The sequence below is a fragment of the Scomber scombrus genome, chromosome 11 (genome assembly GCF_963691925.1).
Source record: "Scomber scombrus chromosome 11, fScoSco1.1, whole genome shotgun sequence".
NCBI classification, from domain to species: Eukaryota; Metazoa; Chordata; class Actinopteri; order Scombriformes; family Scombridae; genus Scomber; species Scomber scombrus.
Genome location: NC_084980.1, coordinates 7,587,236 through 7,601,809, shown reverse-complemented (window position 1 = coordinate 7,601,809; position 14,574 = coordinate 7,587,236). Strand labels below are relative to the sequence as shown.

General features: G+C 38.4%; 4 protein-coding genes across 4 annotated transcripts; 1 reads left to right on the top strand and 3 right to left on the bottom strand.

The window, feature by feature from the left end:
- Window positions 1-664: 664 nt before the first annotated feature.
- On the bottom strand, window positions 665-2,943 carry LOC133990751 (RING finger protein 212B-like). Its single transcript, XM_062429154.1, has 12 exons — window positions 2,844-2,943; window positions 2,646-2,698; window positions 2,454-2,528; window positions 2,068-2,174; window positions 1,866-1,968; window positions 1,730-1,758; window positions 1,603-1,643; window positions 1,456-1,480; window positions 1,282-1,348; window positions 1,021-1,078; window positions 854-884; window positions 665-740 (listed from the first exon to the last, which is right to left on the bottom strand). Exons 1-12 carry the CDS (start codon window positions 2,941-2,943, stop codon window positions 665-667), a joined length of 765 nt encoding a protein of 254 aa, XP_062285138.1.
- A 3,789-nt stretch (window positions 2,944-6,732) lies between these two features.
- Window positions 6,733-8,613, bottom strand: LOC133990681 (zona pellucida sperm-binding protein 3-like). The gene is made up of 9 exons (XM_062429075.1): window positions 8,535-8,613; window positions 8,273-8,439; window positions 8,095-8,198; window positions 7,897-7,985; window positions 7,636-7,816; window positions 7,446-7,551; window positions 7,261-7,346; window positions 6,873-6,964; window positions 6,733-6,788 (listed from the first exon to the last, which is right to left on the bottom strand). Exons 1-9 carry the CDS (start codon window positions 8,599-8,601, stop codon window positions 6,733-6,735), a joined length of 948 nt encoding a protein of 315 aa, XP_062285059.1. The 5' UTR covers window positions 8,602-8,613.
- Window positions 8,614-10,658: 2,045 nt separating this feature from the next.
- LOC133990750 (uncharacterized) lies at window positions 10,659-12,233 on the bottom strand. Its single transcript, XM_062429153.1, has 6 exons — window positions 12,163-12,233; window positions 11,905-12,076; window positions 11,739-11,836; window positions 11,598-11,692; window positions 11,332-11,512; window positions 10,659-10,725 (listed from the first exon to the last, which is right to left on the bottom strand). The coding sequence occupies exons 1-6, from the start codon at window positions 12,231-12,233 to the stop codon at window positions 10,659-10,661; spliced, it is 684 nt and encodes a 227-aa protein (XP_062285137.1).
- Window positions 12,234-13,079: 846 nt separating this feature from the next.
- Window positions 13,080-14,548, top strand: nedd8l (NEDD8 ubiquitin like modifier, like). The gene is made up of 4 exons (XM_062428585.1): window positions 13,080-13,206; window positions 13,800-13,847; window positions 13,943-14,025; window positions 14,113-14,548. Exons 1-4 carry the CDS (start codon window positions 13,189-13,191, stop codon window positions 14,234-14,236), a joined length of 273 nt encoding a protein of 90 aa, XP_062284569.1. The 5' UTR covers window positions 13,080-13,188; the 3' UTR covers window positions 14,237-14,548.
- Window positions 14,549-14,574: the final 26 nt, after the last annotated feature.

Here is a 14,574-nt window from a genome sequence, read left to right as displayed (position 1 = left end):
TTTATAGGGTCTAGAATGGATAAACAGAATTTTGATATATCAGTGTATAGCACTGTGTTTTGTGATTCTGCTAGTCATAAAAACATTCATGCAAGTATTGTGCTTAAGGGAAATCTCCAAAACACTTTGTCTTCCTTTGCAGATGTTTTCAATGTAGTTTTTCCTGTTAAAAAAAATCTTATTTGCACAATTGTGTCACTGGAAACAAGTAAAAGATTTGCCTTTATAATCATGTGTGAAAGAGCTTTTTTGTGTGTTCAGCTGATTCTTATTTGTTTAAATTAACTTAAACTTTTTTTTTTTTTTTGCTAAAGTCAATTGTCTGTTGTGAGCAAAAAGCAAGTAGGTGTGAAATGTTTCTGCAGAAATGGCTCAGAGATAATTTGCTGATAATATGTTAATGACCAAATAAGATCATTTAGCAGTTTAATAACTCAACAAGAGAACACTGGTGAGATCAGTACAGTAACATCCATACATCCGACCAACATATAGTCTCAACAACTATAAAACACCCGTAATCAACAATATTCAATCACTATCTGTTTCTGGGCAAAAACAAATCTGTATCTCCCACAAAATGTGACAGTCCGGATGAACAGATCTATAACTAATAACAGCTAAACTGACAAAAACATCCCCAGAATTGTTAGCGGCCATTTCATTAACGCCTTGGTGACAGTACTGATAATCCACTCATAAACTGGAATGGGAAAGTGTTAGGAGTCTGGCGCTGAGTTCTGAGGATGACAGAAATGGACTGACTCAGCAAGTACATGAGAATCATCCTCCCATCAAAAGAATTATGTAATCAAATGTTTTATAGCACAAATTGGAAATAATAATTTCTTACCTTGTAGGAGTGCTGAAGGAAGAAGATGTTCCTTTTTAAAGTGGAAGAAAAAGGATTGTGATTAAAGATGGAGTGCATTTAATTTTGAGTTGATTAAGCATAGTGTATCCACTTCAATCACAGGACCAACGCTAGATCTATGAAAGTGTGTTTGCAACCACACTTACTGTGTCCATGTTCATGAATAGAACTATGGCTGGAGAGAGAGGTTGCTGATCCAGGAGTCTGATTAAAAAATAAGTGTTTGTTTTGGTTTTATACAACAAAAATAGTTTATGCAACCAAACAAGTTTCTTGTTAACCTTTTATGCCTTTTCTTCAAGTTTAGAATTAAATGTTAAATGAATACTATGGAAATACATTTGGTTATCAAGCCATAACATTAATTCAAGTGTAATTACATGCAGCCAATTAACTGCAAGGCTTACTGTGAGGGAGGAGAGACTCTGACCTCTGTCTCTGGTCCACCCCTGGGACTCTGCTGAGCCTATGTGACTGAGACCAGACAACACGATTGTGTACAGGATGTTTTGCAAGCTATTTATTACATGTGATGATGTAGCAAATAAAGAATAAATCCAAAAGAACATGACGATACATGCCTCATAGGTCTTGAACGAGGGGTAACTGGTAAAAGAAAATAGGCACAAACGCACACACTCCTCATCAACCTGAATCCAAAAATTTTAAATTCACTACTAATGCTTAAAAGATTACTGTAACAATTCATCTTAAATCACTTGGCTTACCTGGGGAAGTGACAGCGACAGGTAGTGACATCCTTTGATTACTGTGTATAAAAAATAGAATTTAAAAATGAATACTGGAAAGTTTGTTATCAAGCATGGTAGTACTGAAGTGTAAACTGGATTTTACCCATCGGTTTGAAATTGTGCCGGAGAAACCTGTGGCAAGCAGAAAGCATGCAGTCAAAATCAGTTATCTAACGCATTACCTCAACACTGCCATTTTTGTTAACATTAGCGTCTCATCGGAGACTTGGAACACTTACCCTCCTCTGTGAAAGAGGCTTTTTTAATTCTGCAGTCTCTCTTTGCAGCTCTGCAAGTTTCTTTTTTAAGTGAGCATTCTCTCTTTTCAGCTCTGAGTGTTGCCTTGTGATAATAGACATTGGAGGAATAGCGTTGCAGTCAGGAAGTAATATTTATACAGCCTCAGAGGAATGAAAGAATGAAAGAAACTACTGAAATCACCTGTAACCCCGCTCGGTGACTTCCTTTAGATGCCTTTCGAGTTCAACAGACTTATGCTTGAAGTGTGCTGTGACTCTCTCCATCTGTGTTCGCTGAAAAAGTGCAATCTGAGGAGTATAAAGACCTCACTATGAAATATTCTTTCAGTGAAAATAAATTAATCTGTAAATCAACTTTGGCTTTTGGATAATAGTTCAGAAATTCCCAAATTATTTTATGCTTTTAATCTTTTCAAATATCACACTAGCTGACACAATCTCTTGCTGAATTACTCACTGACTGGATATTAGTTGACTGACTGCTCTCACATTTAACATAGTGGTGTAACAGTTAAAAAGGACAGCAGCGTGGGAGCTTGGGGTGAATTCTGCACAGAGGAGACAAACCTGTGATATGTGCTCTAGTCGTGATTGGATGAGCTTCACAGGCTCTTGGAAAAACACTTTTTCTTGCGGCTTCATCTAAAGAAAGACATTTGTGCAGATGTGATATGTTGGCTGTATAAAATAAGAAGGCTATTCTCTGTTGGTGTAAAGTGGCAGACAGTAACTTGCAGTGAATATGTCAAACTCACCTACCTCATCTGTGATGGGCAAATAACTGCAGCTGGCTCCACATACACTGCACTGCTCTGAGGGAGAAGGCAAAATCAAAAGAGGCATAAGTAGCTTTCTGTTTCAATGGTTTAAATTTTAAGGGTTGTGCTGAAAAAGTAAAGTTAAAAGCTGAAGTAAATAAACTTAGTACGCAGAGCAGATAGAATACAGCAGTTTTACTCGATTTAATGCATGCTTCACAGAAGATGTGGCCACAGCTGGACACAGCAAACTTCGATCCTCTCTTCGTGAAGCACTTGTTACAATGGAACCAGTCCATTTTTAGTCCTAGTTTCCAAAATCTGCAAATGAACACAAGATCACAGTAAGCAAATGTGATTATCTCACAACAACCACACTAATTCTATAGAGAGCTGGATCAAAAATGAACAGGCTATTCTATTTTTTTTTTAAATATTTTGTGACAAATATATTTCAGCATACAGTACTTTGGGAATTCCTCAAAAACCCAATTTAATAACCTAAATTTCTTTACCTCTTCAACTTTTTCAGAAAATGTGTTTTTTGTGTCATTAAACCAACTTTACTGAAGTAGGTCAACAATAACCTGTTTGCATTTCCTGTGGTAATATATTAAAATCTGTCATCCTAATCATGGAATTCTCCATATATATAAAGTGGCTGCTGGGTTTATTACTATGTTAGTATAGTGAGTATAGTATTATTTTTGGTCTGAGGCCATTTTTTATAGATTGGCTTGCGCCAGTTAGTTCCAGTTAAAGTTTTTTTTTTTAATGTACTGTATAGAATATTTTAGATCATAATGTGCTTCCAACTTTGTTGCAGCTGTTTGGAGAAGTTCCTTTTCTGTTTCAACACGTCAATGCCCCCGAGCACAAAGTTAGGTGTTTGATACGAAGCAACTTCAATGGCACAGGACCCTGATCTCAAAACCTTCCAACACCCCTGGGGTGTACTGAAATAAACAACTGCAATCCAGGCCTTATCACTGAACACCCCACTCACACTCACACACACACACACACACACACACACACACACACACACACACACACACACCATCTTTAATACTCTTGTGGCTTGAATGCAAAATCTGTGCACTGAGATTTTTGGACTGAGATGGTCAGCAGTCACATATGGTGGTAATATTCAGGTGTCCACATACTTTTGGCCATGTAGTGTACCAGTATGTGAAAAGGCTGTTTTCATTGCAGACATTTTGAGTTTTCAAAACAGGAAAAGCACAGGTGTAAATAATAACATGGCAATAACAATTGGTCTATCACATCAATTATCCCAGTGGCTGTTGTAGAAAAATATTATTAAGCTAGTTCTGACATTCTCTCTCTCTCTCTCTCTCTCTCTCTCTCACTCACACACTCACACACACACACACACCATCTTTAATACTCTTGTGAGTAGAGCACATACCACCGTCAAAAGAGAAAGTTATCTTCATCAACAATGCTAATTTATAGCTACTGTTAGCTACAAAAGCATTTTTTGTTCGTTTGCCTGTTTCTTTGCTAAATTCACTGGTTATTTTTGACTGGATAATGACGTACAGGGTGTAAAAAAAATAAAATAAAAAATAAAAAACAATGCTGAAAACGTCCGTGAATGTTAGCTAGAAAATATGTGCTGTTTCCTTTTCGTTATATTGATAATATTACCTGTGTTTTATGGTGATAATGTAGACAGGTCGAGCCTCTCCCGCCTCTTCGCGCCAAGCAGCGGGTCAGCGGAGCGCGTGCTGTGTCCTCCTGTGCCTGGGTCTTCACGTGTTAATAAACTACTTTTAACGATAGTGGTTAAATACCGAAATGTCCCCCTTTTAGTTTTCACGTTTTTAAAATGATGAAGTCACAAAATAACCTTTAGTGAACCATTTATTTATTTACTTATTTTAATGAGAGTAGACGGGGTGGAAGCATTAATCCTATGAAAGAGGAATTTGCAGAGTGTGTATCAGTACAACAATAGGGTGACTTAAGGTAATGTCGGACACTTTTTGCAATTCTGACTTGTTTACCATATTTACATATGAATCCAGTAGCTACATTATATCACCGCCTAATGTCATTATGAAATCCTCAAGATGTTTCCTTGTTAAATCAGAAGACAAGTTTTAGATATTGTACTCAAAAGGAAAATGGCATATATTGATGTTCCTTGTGCCAAATGGTTTCAGAATGTGTGGTCTTTATAATGTGGGACACTATTTTTTAGGCCTGGAAATACTTTGATACAAAGCAGCCTTATCTGCCAAAACATTCTGAAATGTGCGTACCCATATTTGGTCATTTAATTTAGCAGGCCTACAATTTTTTGCTTTCTTAGGTTATAAAACTAGTAGTCAGTATGTTGACAGTTAGCTTTAAAACAATTGAATAGAAAAATAGATAAATGCACTGGAGCTTAGTTGTCCCACATTAGTCAATGTCCCACATTACTCTAATCCACCCTATCACATATTCAGCCTCACATCAAGGTTGTAATTCATGATTAGCTGACTTAGGTCTGTTAGATATTTTATCACAGGTTGCCATGTATTCATAAAAACCTCCTCTTTCCCCTTTATCTTACTGAGTCTGCCCATTGGAAGGACTCCAAAGATTTTTCTTGTAGGCTTACAACTGCTACAGTCGGACACTTGTCCTGGATTCAGTTAAAAAAGTATGCCTTCCTGAAAATGCCTTGGTTTGCCTTGACAATGCATGGCCATAAATAAGTAATTTTTGGGCCAGCCTTACAAACAGTGAATCTGAGTTCCACTGTATTTTGTTTCTTACACTTGATAGACAAGGGGATGTGAACCATGTTTTATTTTTAAAAGGAATCATGGATTTTAGTAGCTAATCAGCTTTCTAGATATTTTTGAAAAATTGATTCAATACATTGATGTGCCTTAGAATAAATACTGAATTAAAAAAAATAAAAATTCACCTCAAAAGACAGATTTGGTCTTTTTTTTTGGGGGGGGGGGAGACGACAACTGTGTTTACCTCCATTTTCAGTGCTTGCCATTTGAGTTGTGCTGCAGAAATCATGGTCATGTAAAACACAAACACAACCAAGGACACTTGTTGCACCACATCATGTCCTGACCTGCCATGTTTCCACTTCCAAAATAGATTCATTTTATAGCTTAATCATTAATCTCGAGCAGCTACATTAATGATAGTTTGAGGGGTGAGGGTGCATTACAGACTCGATATCTGAATGAGTGCAGACTAAGACTTGAACTATGGATGAAAATAAAAGTAACGTGTCAACTTCATTAATGAGAACCAAGCTATTGAATAAAATTGTCAATACGCATTTCTTGTGGCATGTTAGATAACCCCTTTTTGACCCAGAATGTTAAACCTTAAGTTTAGCCTTGGAAGAGACCGCTGGTGGAAGTAAAAACTTTGATCAAGACAAGACTTCAGATAAAGTTTAAATGTGAAGAGAACAAAAAAGAAGAAATTCACATTTGTGAAACAAAATCAAGTATGAACATCTCTATATACAGTTTGAGCACTTAAACTCCTCCAGGGCAGATTAAAAAGTAAAGGTTTTTAGGCATTAGAATGTAGAATCAATGCCCTATTAGATACAGTACACTATGCTGTCCAGAATACCTATGGCAACAACATTTACACCCCAAAGACCTTTACCATGTAGATGTTCATGACGTCTGAGAGAATGTGAAGCGCCTTTGTCACATTTTATCTGCTGACATGTTTGAAACTGATTTGTATTTAGGTTGCGCAAAATAATCCCACCATTATCCCTTGCAACGACCAAAAATAGAACCATGAAATGATGACCTCCAATACCCCCTTAAGACAAAAATGTGAGCATTGTGGAAAGTGGTTTTGATACATCTTTAATGGTCACAATACAATCTGAAATGCAAGGAAAAAGAGCCAGCACTAAACTTTCAGAAGCTTGGAAAAATATAAAAGCCACTTCGGATCAAAAGGAGACAGTGCTTAAGATGGATTCATTCCTGCTGGGGAGAACAAAAGTTAGCGAGGCAGTTGAGGACAAACATAATACAACGCAAGATAAAGTTTCTTACAATGATGCTTCAGGATTTCTAATCAGTGATGGTTATTGGCCCAAGAACTGCTGTTTGTGCTTCTCCATGTTTCCCTGTTTAAAAAAAAGTTTTTTTTTTTTTTTATTAGAGCAATTGGACCAGCACAACACCACCAGTTAAAGACAGCAGATAAATACCTGATGCTGTACTCCTCATCTTTCTGGACTTGCAGCTGGACTCACAGCAGTCACATAGATTGCTATATGCAGGGTTATCCAGCAGCTCCCAGCTGAGTGAAATAGAGGGGAATTACTTATGATTTGAGTGGTACAAGTTCATTAAGACTTGAGTCTTGTCAATTAACAGATTGACCAGTGAAGACTTCCTCAAAAGCAGTGACAGCCATCCATAGTGTATCCCAAATAAGAGGCTTTAAAATTTGCAGTTCCAGATAGAGGGATAAAAACCAGAGAGTTGTAGTTTACAATGTTCAGGCACAGTCACAAGCCTGAATCAAAATTCCATATCAATTTTAGCAAAGGATTTACGGATACCATTAAAAAAAAAAAAAAAAAAAAAATTTACCCATGCTCTTTATCGTAGTGGCAGGCCTTTTTAGTGTTGTCAAGTCCAGAGGGATCCCAAGCTACAAGTTTGCAGTGGATAAACACCTGTTGAGTTGAGATAAGAGTCAGTCCATAATGCCAGTGTTGACACCATTTGATTTGGCTCCTCAAAGAACATTCAGTGTATAGAATGAGATCATTTACCTCCTCTCCAAGTGCAAACCTGAAGGCTTGAAGGGATAAATGGATTTCTGATGATTTTTGCCTGTCTTCAAATTTTGAGCGTGAGGTCTTACTGTCCACAAGACATCTGTATGTTTCAAAAGCAGTAAGTGTTACTGTTAATGTCTGGACAAACTGTTTCATTAAATAGTGATTATATTCTCAAAAGTACCCCTTATTGGTGATTATTGGGTATAAATTGCTTTCAGGCTGCAGCTCTGGTGTGGTTGCAGCTACACATTCCTCAAGAAGCAGCAACAATGGCTGGTGGCGATTCTGCTCAACACTAGCCATGATAGGAATAAAGGAGCCCAGAGAAAAAACGGTAGATGTAGCCGGGCCTGAGAAGTCATCTATAGAAGCAAGTAGAAAGATTAGGTTATTAGTCATAGCAATTTTGTAGTCATCAGTGATGTTTTATCTGAGCACCCACCATTCATAAGGCCCATGTGGAACACTAGATCTCCTTGACCATATGTATTAAACACTGGGTCATAGATGAGTGGGTACCAGTCTTTTGGTCTGCACAGTAAAAAAAGATTTCAGCAGTTGGTTAGGTTTAATATACATCTGTAGAACAAGACCATATTTACCTTATATGACTAGATATCAAAGCAGTATGAACACCCACCTCTCAAAGGCACAGACAACTGGGTGGGTGAAGGATTGTACGTGGGAATCGGGAGATGACTCATAGGTCAGATCATTGGTGTACACCAGCTGATCCCCAGAGACCTACAAGATTAACAACTGTTACTAAACTGTAGAGAATAAAGCTTAGAGTGTCCAGTTAGAGGTAGTGTACTCACCAGTCTCCTGAAGTTACATTCATTGAAATCCACATTGAAAACTGCCTCCCTGGCTGTGACACTGGTGGGCAAACAGTTACCCAGGCGGACAAGTGAGGTGTCAGCCTGGGATCTGCTTTCTGTCCACACCAGGGACACATGATCAGGCCTGCAGTCCAGTTCCATGTCTGTAAGGGACACAACAAGAAGTCACATTTGTACTAATAAACAGGTTGAGTTAAGGATTGTTAAAATTCAATTTTCTGGTAATGCAATATTATACCTGCATGCACTGAAATGGCAGCTGCAAGGCTCAAAAGCAGTGCACCTTGCCAAAAAGAAGCCATCATGACTGAACACTCAGTACTGGCACTGCTGCTGGTTTTATTCCTTCTGACATTGGGTGAGTGTCAATTAAGAAAACCTCTTTCACCTGGAGTGTGTCAGCAATCTCAGGTGCACAGGCCATCAAATGTATTACAATGATTTTGCAGAGCAACAATTACCACATCCCACATATTAGATCAATCTCATTTTGATATGACGTAGCTTGATCTTTGCCGTCACAAATTTGATACATTTTATAATTATAGAAAGAAAGTTGAAAACCTCAAAGCGCCATTCAAATGCATGCAAAAGTGGCCCAAGTCTAATTCTTTATATATAAGTTAGAATCAGGGGTTAATATGAGAAATCACATTGACACAGTCATTTTCAATGTTGATTTCATATAAATTATATTTCTGTGTATCTCAGTATAATTAATCATGAAAAAGTGAAAGACAGCCATTTGGTATTCAGTTGAAAAAATGGTTGTGTCAATGCAGGGGCTGGATCCTCTAAAGCAGTGGTTCTCAAAATGTTCATTTCAAGGACCCATAAACTGACACTAATTGACCACAGACCTGCATTCGATACGTTTTTGTCCCAGGATCTCCCTTCTGATAAGATTTCTGCTTCTGAATCTTTTATTACAGAAAGTGTGTGAAATCCATGCCAAAATTAATCACACATTCTGTCGCTGTGTTAGTAATGGGATTATAGTGAAAATAAATTATTCCCCTTTATGCTGGGCACCCCCTGGAATCCCAGATCCCACCACGAGAACTGTTGCTCTAAAGCATCTGAGTCACAAAGATTGATCTGGAAACATTAGCACCGGACAGAGTGTGTTATTGAATTAGTAACTTACATTTAGATTCTTATTTTTGTCAATGTCAAGTATTGTAAAACCCCAATTTCAAAGTTAATCATGTGCCAGTTGCCTTGAAACTGCCAGCAAAAAACAAATCCACAAAACAAGACGCTAGTAGTAAATTAAGACAATGACAACTTTACCATATAATATAATACAGTATCAGGTTAAACTTTAAGACTGCATGACTTGGATAAAAGAATGTGTTAGTGAGTTAGACTGATCAAGTTTTGTAGGCCTTACAAGCCTACCAAAAGTAAACCACACCACACGATCATTAAAATCTAAAAGAGCAGAGTACCAGGTCACTTTGCCACTTTTGATGTCAACATAAATCTGAAATTTCACAAGCTGAACAAATACAAAAGTAAAATATCAGCAGGTTGAAAGGGAACATAGACAATGGGGCAATCCCTTGGGAGCTCTCTTGGGCCTATACAAGGACTAGAATCATGGTTCATAGCAGCAGTGACTGGATACAGTACACTCCCTAACTGAATATGGAAGTGAGAAATTCAGTTCATGATAAAGAGGGACTCTATTGTCGAATCTCTCACTACACTAGAACCAATACCTGTATCACCAACCCTGCAATGTTTATTATGTAAAGCACCTTGCATTACATTACTATGCATGACAAGTGAGTACAAAAACTGATTGAAGTGTCAAAAAAAATAAATTAAAATGACAAAAAGCTGAACAGGAGTTTACACCAGGTGTATTTTCTACATCAGAATGTTTAAGATGGCTCACACTGAGTCATTACTACTGCATTACGATGACTTTGCAAACACATTAAGTCCAGGTCATGTACAGCTGTCTTGTAAGTTAGGATGCTGATGCCATCTGCTACTGCCACCTCTGCTGTGCAGGAATCCTCCATTCTCCCATCAGCTTAGAGTGATCTTATCCTGTTAAAAGATCAGGAACTTTAGCTCTTACGTCCAGTGTTCACCAAAACATATTTCCGAAGAAATAATTGATGGTTTATTATACCAAAGACTCATCCAAGGCAAACCCCAATGATTCGTTGAGGGCCATGGATGAAAACGGATACACTAAGGTGAGGGGTCCCAACACAGCATTGTGACTTAGGTGTTGGGATGCTGAAGGAAAACAAAAAGGATGGCAGTGATTTTAAGAGAAAGCACCATTCAAAATCAACCAAGTTGGCATAAAATTGATACCCCGATCAACTCCTCTTTTGGAGCGTTACGTGCAGGTTGAATCGCAGTAGCTACAGAGGCCGCTCTGAGATGGATCATCTAGCAGTTCCCAACTGAAAAAAGAGCAAAGGAGGTTAGCCATCATCAGCTTCGTGTTGATACAATTTTAGTCAATTATAAAAGACAAGATCAGTAGTGGATTTAGGTTAGAATACCTTTTTGGATGTGTTGAAAATGTTTTCTTGCCAAGAGTGAGTTGAGCTCAATGTAACCCATTTTTTGCAGAAAACAAACTTTGAAACTCTGCATAGATCTGACCGCTGACACAATTGAATTAAAACGGCAGTGGTGCTACTATCCATACCCAAATTTATATCCATGCTCGATACCATTGTCACATCTGAGTGTTAAGTATGGAGCTAGAGCCAGGAGGAAATTAGCCTAGCATAAAAGCTGGAAACAGCTAGCTTGGTTCTCCCAGAAGTTGATACACCACTCTGAGCAGCCGGGTGCAGTGACCATAGTTGCAGTGATAGTTACAGCACGTAGCTCCTGTTTGTTTAATGACTAAACAAGAGATATGCAAATTATTCCGTTTTACAGGTGATTCTAACAGGAGGCAATTAGCTATTAGTATACAGGCATGAAAAAGAAAGCAAAGAAGAATATTTTCTAATCTGTCAGACAACTGTAATGACTTACCAGTATCTGAATCCTACCACTTATTGTTAATGATGGGGTAAACCATGCTGCTAGGCTGCAGCTCTGCTGTGGTGGCTGCCACACATTCCTCCATCAACAGCAGCAACGGCTGATGGAATAAGTGGTCCACTGCGGCCCATATGGGTATGAACGAGCCCAGAGGGATAACATTTGTCGTTGCTACGGCTGTTAATTGCTCTGTAGGGGAAAATAAACAGGTTGAATTTGTCTCCGAATATCCTAATGTTGTATTTTCTGTAGTTTTGGCAGCATGCAGACTCACCATTGAGGAGTGCCTTGCGGAATACCAGCCAACGCAGACGTTCAAAAACACCTGATCCAGGGTTTAGGAATGCAGGAACCCACCCTTCCTCATTCCTTACTTCAGCAAAAAATGGGATTTTCAGTTAAAAAGATACTCTACCTTTTATAAACACACTCGATGAGATACATAAAGGCTGCAGGTTTTGACTTTGGCCTGTAAATCAGTTTATTTTGATTGATGAGGAATCTTCGTTTCAGCTGCAAATGAGAATGACAGGTTACTAAGACTAAGTGGATGAAAGACATACAAGTTTAAAATAAGGAACATTTATCAGTCCTTGAAATTTGCAGTCAGCAAACTGGTAGTTGAACTTTACTTCCCTCTCTCCAGTGGGCAGAACATTGAAACGAGAAGCCATGAAGTTTCCAAGGAAGAGACGAGCTGCGTTTGGCACCAAATCTGCACCGATCTTCCATGTGATTTTTTTGCACAGGCTACTTGGATATCTGCAAACAGATTTTCATATGTGAAACCCTTCACAAATGTACATAAAGTGACAAATTATTACATGCATGTGTGAAACATACCTGCATTAGCAACAGTTGTTGCAAAAACAGACAAGCTTATCACACCTAGGTAGAGATGAGGCACCATGACTGAATGATCAGAAGTACATTGAAGCTGTAACAATTGATCCTGCCCGTCTTGCCTTATTAGCTGAGTGACCAACATGTGTGGGACAAAGCATTGAGTCAGAGTTGCTGATTATGTTGAGGTGTTTTTGTGCAGTCTCATAATTTCAAATACGATTATATATTTCAGTACCTGACAGTTTATACTTCTACTTCACTACATTTTATGTACTGAGCTGTTAAACTAACTATATGTTTAACAGCTTTAGCTACTAGTTACTTTACATTGCTTATATCTTATATAATATCTTGTATACAGACGGGTGGCAAACTAAAGGAAACGTGGGTACAGGCCTGGATGCTTGACCCCTACAGTGAGGGGATCCAGTGGCTCTGTTATGCTGTGGGGGGCATTTTGCTTTTATCCTGTGATGAAACATTTCTATCCTGATGGGAGTGGTCTCTTCCAAGATGACAATGTCCCCATCTATAGAGAGGTCACTGAGTGGCTTGATGAGTTTGAAAATGATGTGAATCATAAGCTATGGCCATCGCAGTCATCAGATCTAAAAACGAAAAATATGCGAAAAAATTCAGCTCCACCTCGATCAGCTACAGTAATACACAAATGATAATAAATAATGATAATCTGCACATAAATACAAACATTTTAACTGATACCTTAAATACAATTCTGAGCTTATTTGAGTGAAAATGTGGATGGACTTTAACTTGTAGTGTAGTATATTTTACACAGCTTAAAATGACCACATTTACATGAACAAAGGCTCTAAAAAACACCACAGCGGAACCATTATTCTCCTGGTGAGCGTAGACGTCGGAACGTTTTTAGCGTGCCACACAGAACAGGAAGTAAACTCGAGCTGGGCAAGGAGGTTGCTATTCGCCAGCTTACGAAGCGTTTTGTTCATTATCACTTTTTATCGTGTGGATTTGTAGATCACTGTTTATTCAACATGCTGATTAAAGTGAAGGTAAGGTCGTGTTTTATTCAGGCGTCGCTCGCTGTGCTGCTGCAGCCCGCTATCATCAGATGACCGCTCTTATTTCAGGGCCGGGAAGCAATAATAGATTTATTTTTAACTTATAGAGAAGCTTATTCATTATTTGTTAAATCAGTTTTAACTCATGTTGTGTTTTTTTTGGCGCATTATGAAGCAGAACTGTTAATTGTGCGCCAACTTGCTGCACTTGGAGTGAGCCTTAAAGCCGCTACTGTTACTACTACAACTTGATATCTGCTGCTTTTAATGTACAGCAAACTATTTGCTTTATGCATGAAATCAGACATGGTGTCTGAGAACATAAACCCTGTAAAATACTGGGTTGTAATTGGTAGTAACTATAGCTATCACATATATTTAAATGTTATTATGTTTTCATATATATATTATGTAATTGTATCTGGTTCATGTTTGACCAATTTGGCAGAAATTTGATGGGTCAAAGAATTTGCTGTAACACCCATTATTAAGAAATGTATGAAAATAGACAGGTTTAGTCTATTCTTCCATTTCTGATCCTATAGCAGGTGTTAATGTGATCATGTCCAACATTAATGTTTCAGACTCTCACTGGAAAAGAAATAGAGATCGACATCGAGCCCACAGACAAGGTGATGTCTCAATAAAAGAGAAGACATGCAAACTTAAGTACTTAACCATAAAGTGTCACATCTTTTCTAAAAGTCTTGTCCCTGTGTAAATAAAGGTGGAGCGAATCAAAGAAAGAGTGGAGGAGAAGGAGGGGATCCCCCCTCAGCAACAAAGACTCATCTACAGTGGAAAACAGATGTGAGTTCACACACGGTGAATGTTTTTGCTCTGTAATAGTGACAAGAGTAGGACTTATTATTCTCTAAATGGTCTTTTTGATCTCAGGAATGATGAGAAGACAGCAGCAGACTACAAGATCCAGGGAGGCTCGGTGCTCCATCTTGTGTTGGCACTAAGAGGAGGCTCAACGCTCCACAGGCCCTGCATACACCCCAACTCTTTGTCATGAGTGGCTGTTGTCCCGGGGCCAGCTGAGTGCCAACGCTTTAGGTGTCCGTCACCATCTAACCATGTTGCAGCACATAGATATGAGATCCCACGCTCCTGGGCCGAAGCAAACAAAATCATACACCCACCTCCCACAAAAAAAAAGAGAGAGAAAGAAAAAAAAAAGGACGTTCTAATTCCTTTGTTGTTTTTTTTGTAACCCACATTGGCTTTTCTGAGTTTGACCAGTTGATGCAGACACTCATGCAGTACAAGAGACAGTTTTGGCAACACTGTGGTCTTTTTTTTTTGCTTGTGAATAAATGCTGAAGTTGAAGAATTGAAGCGTCGTTCTCCCAT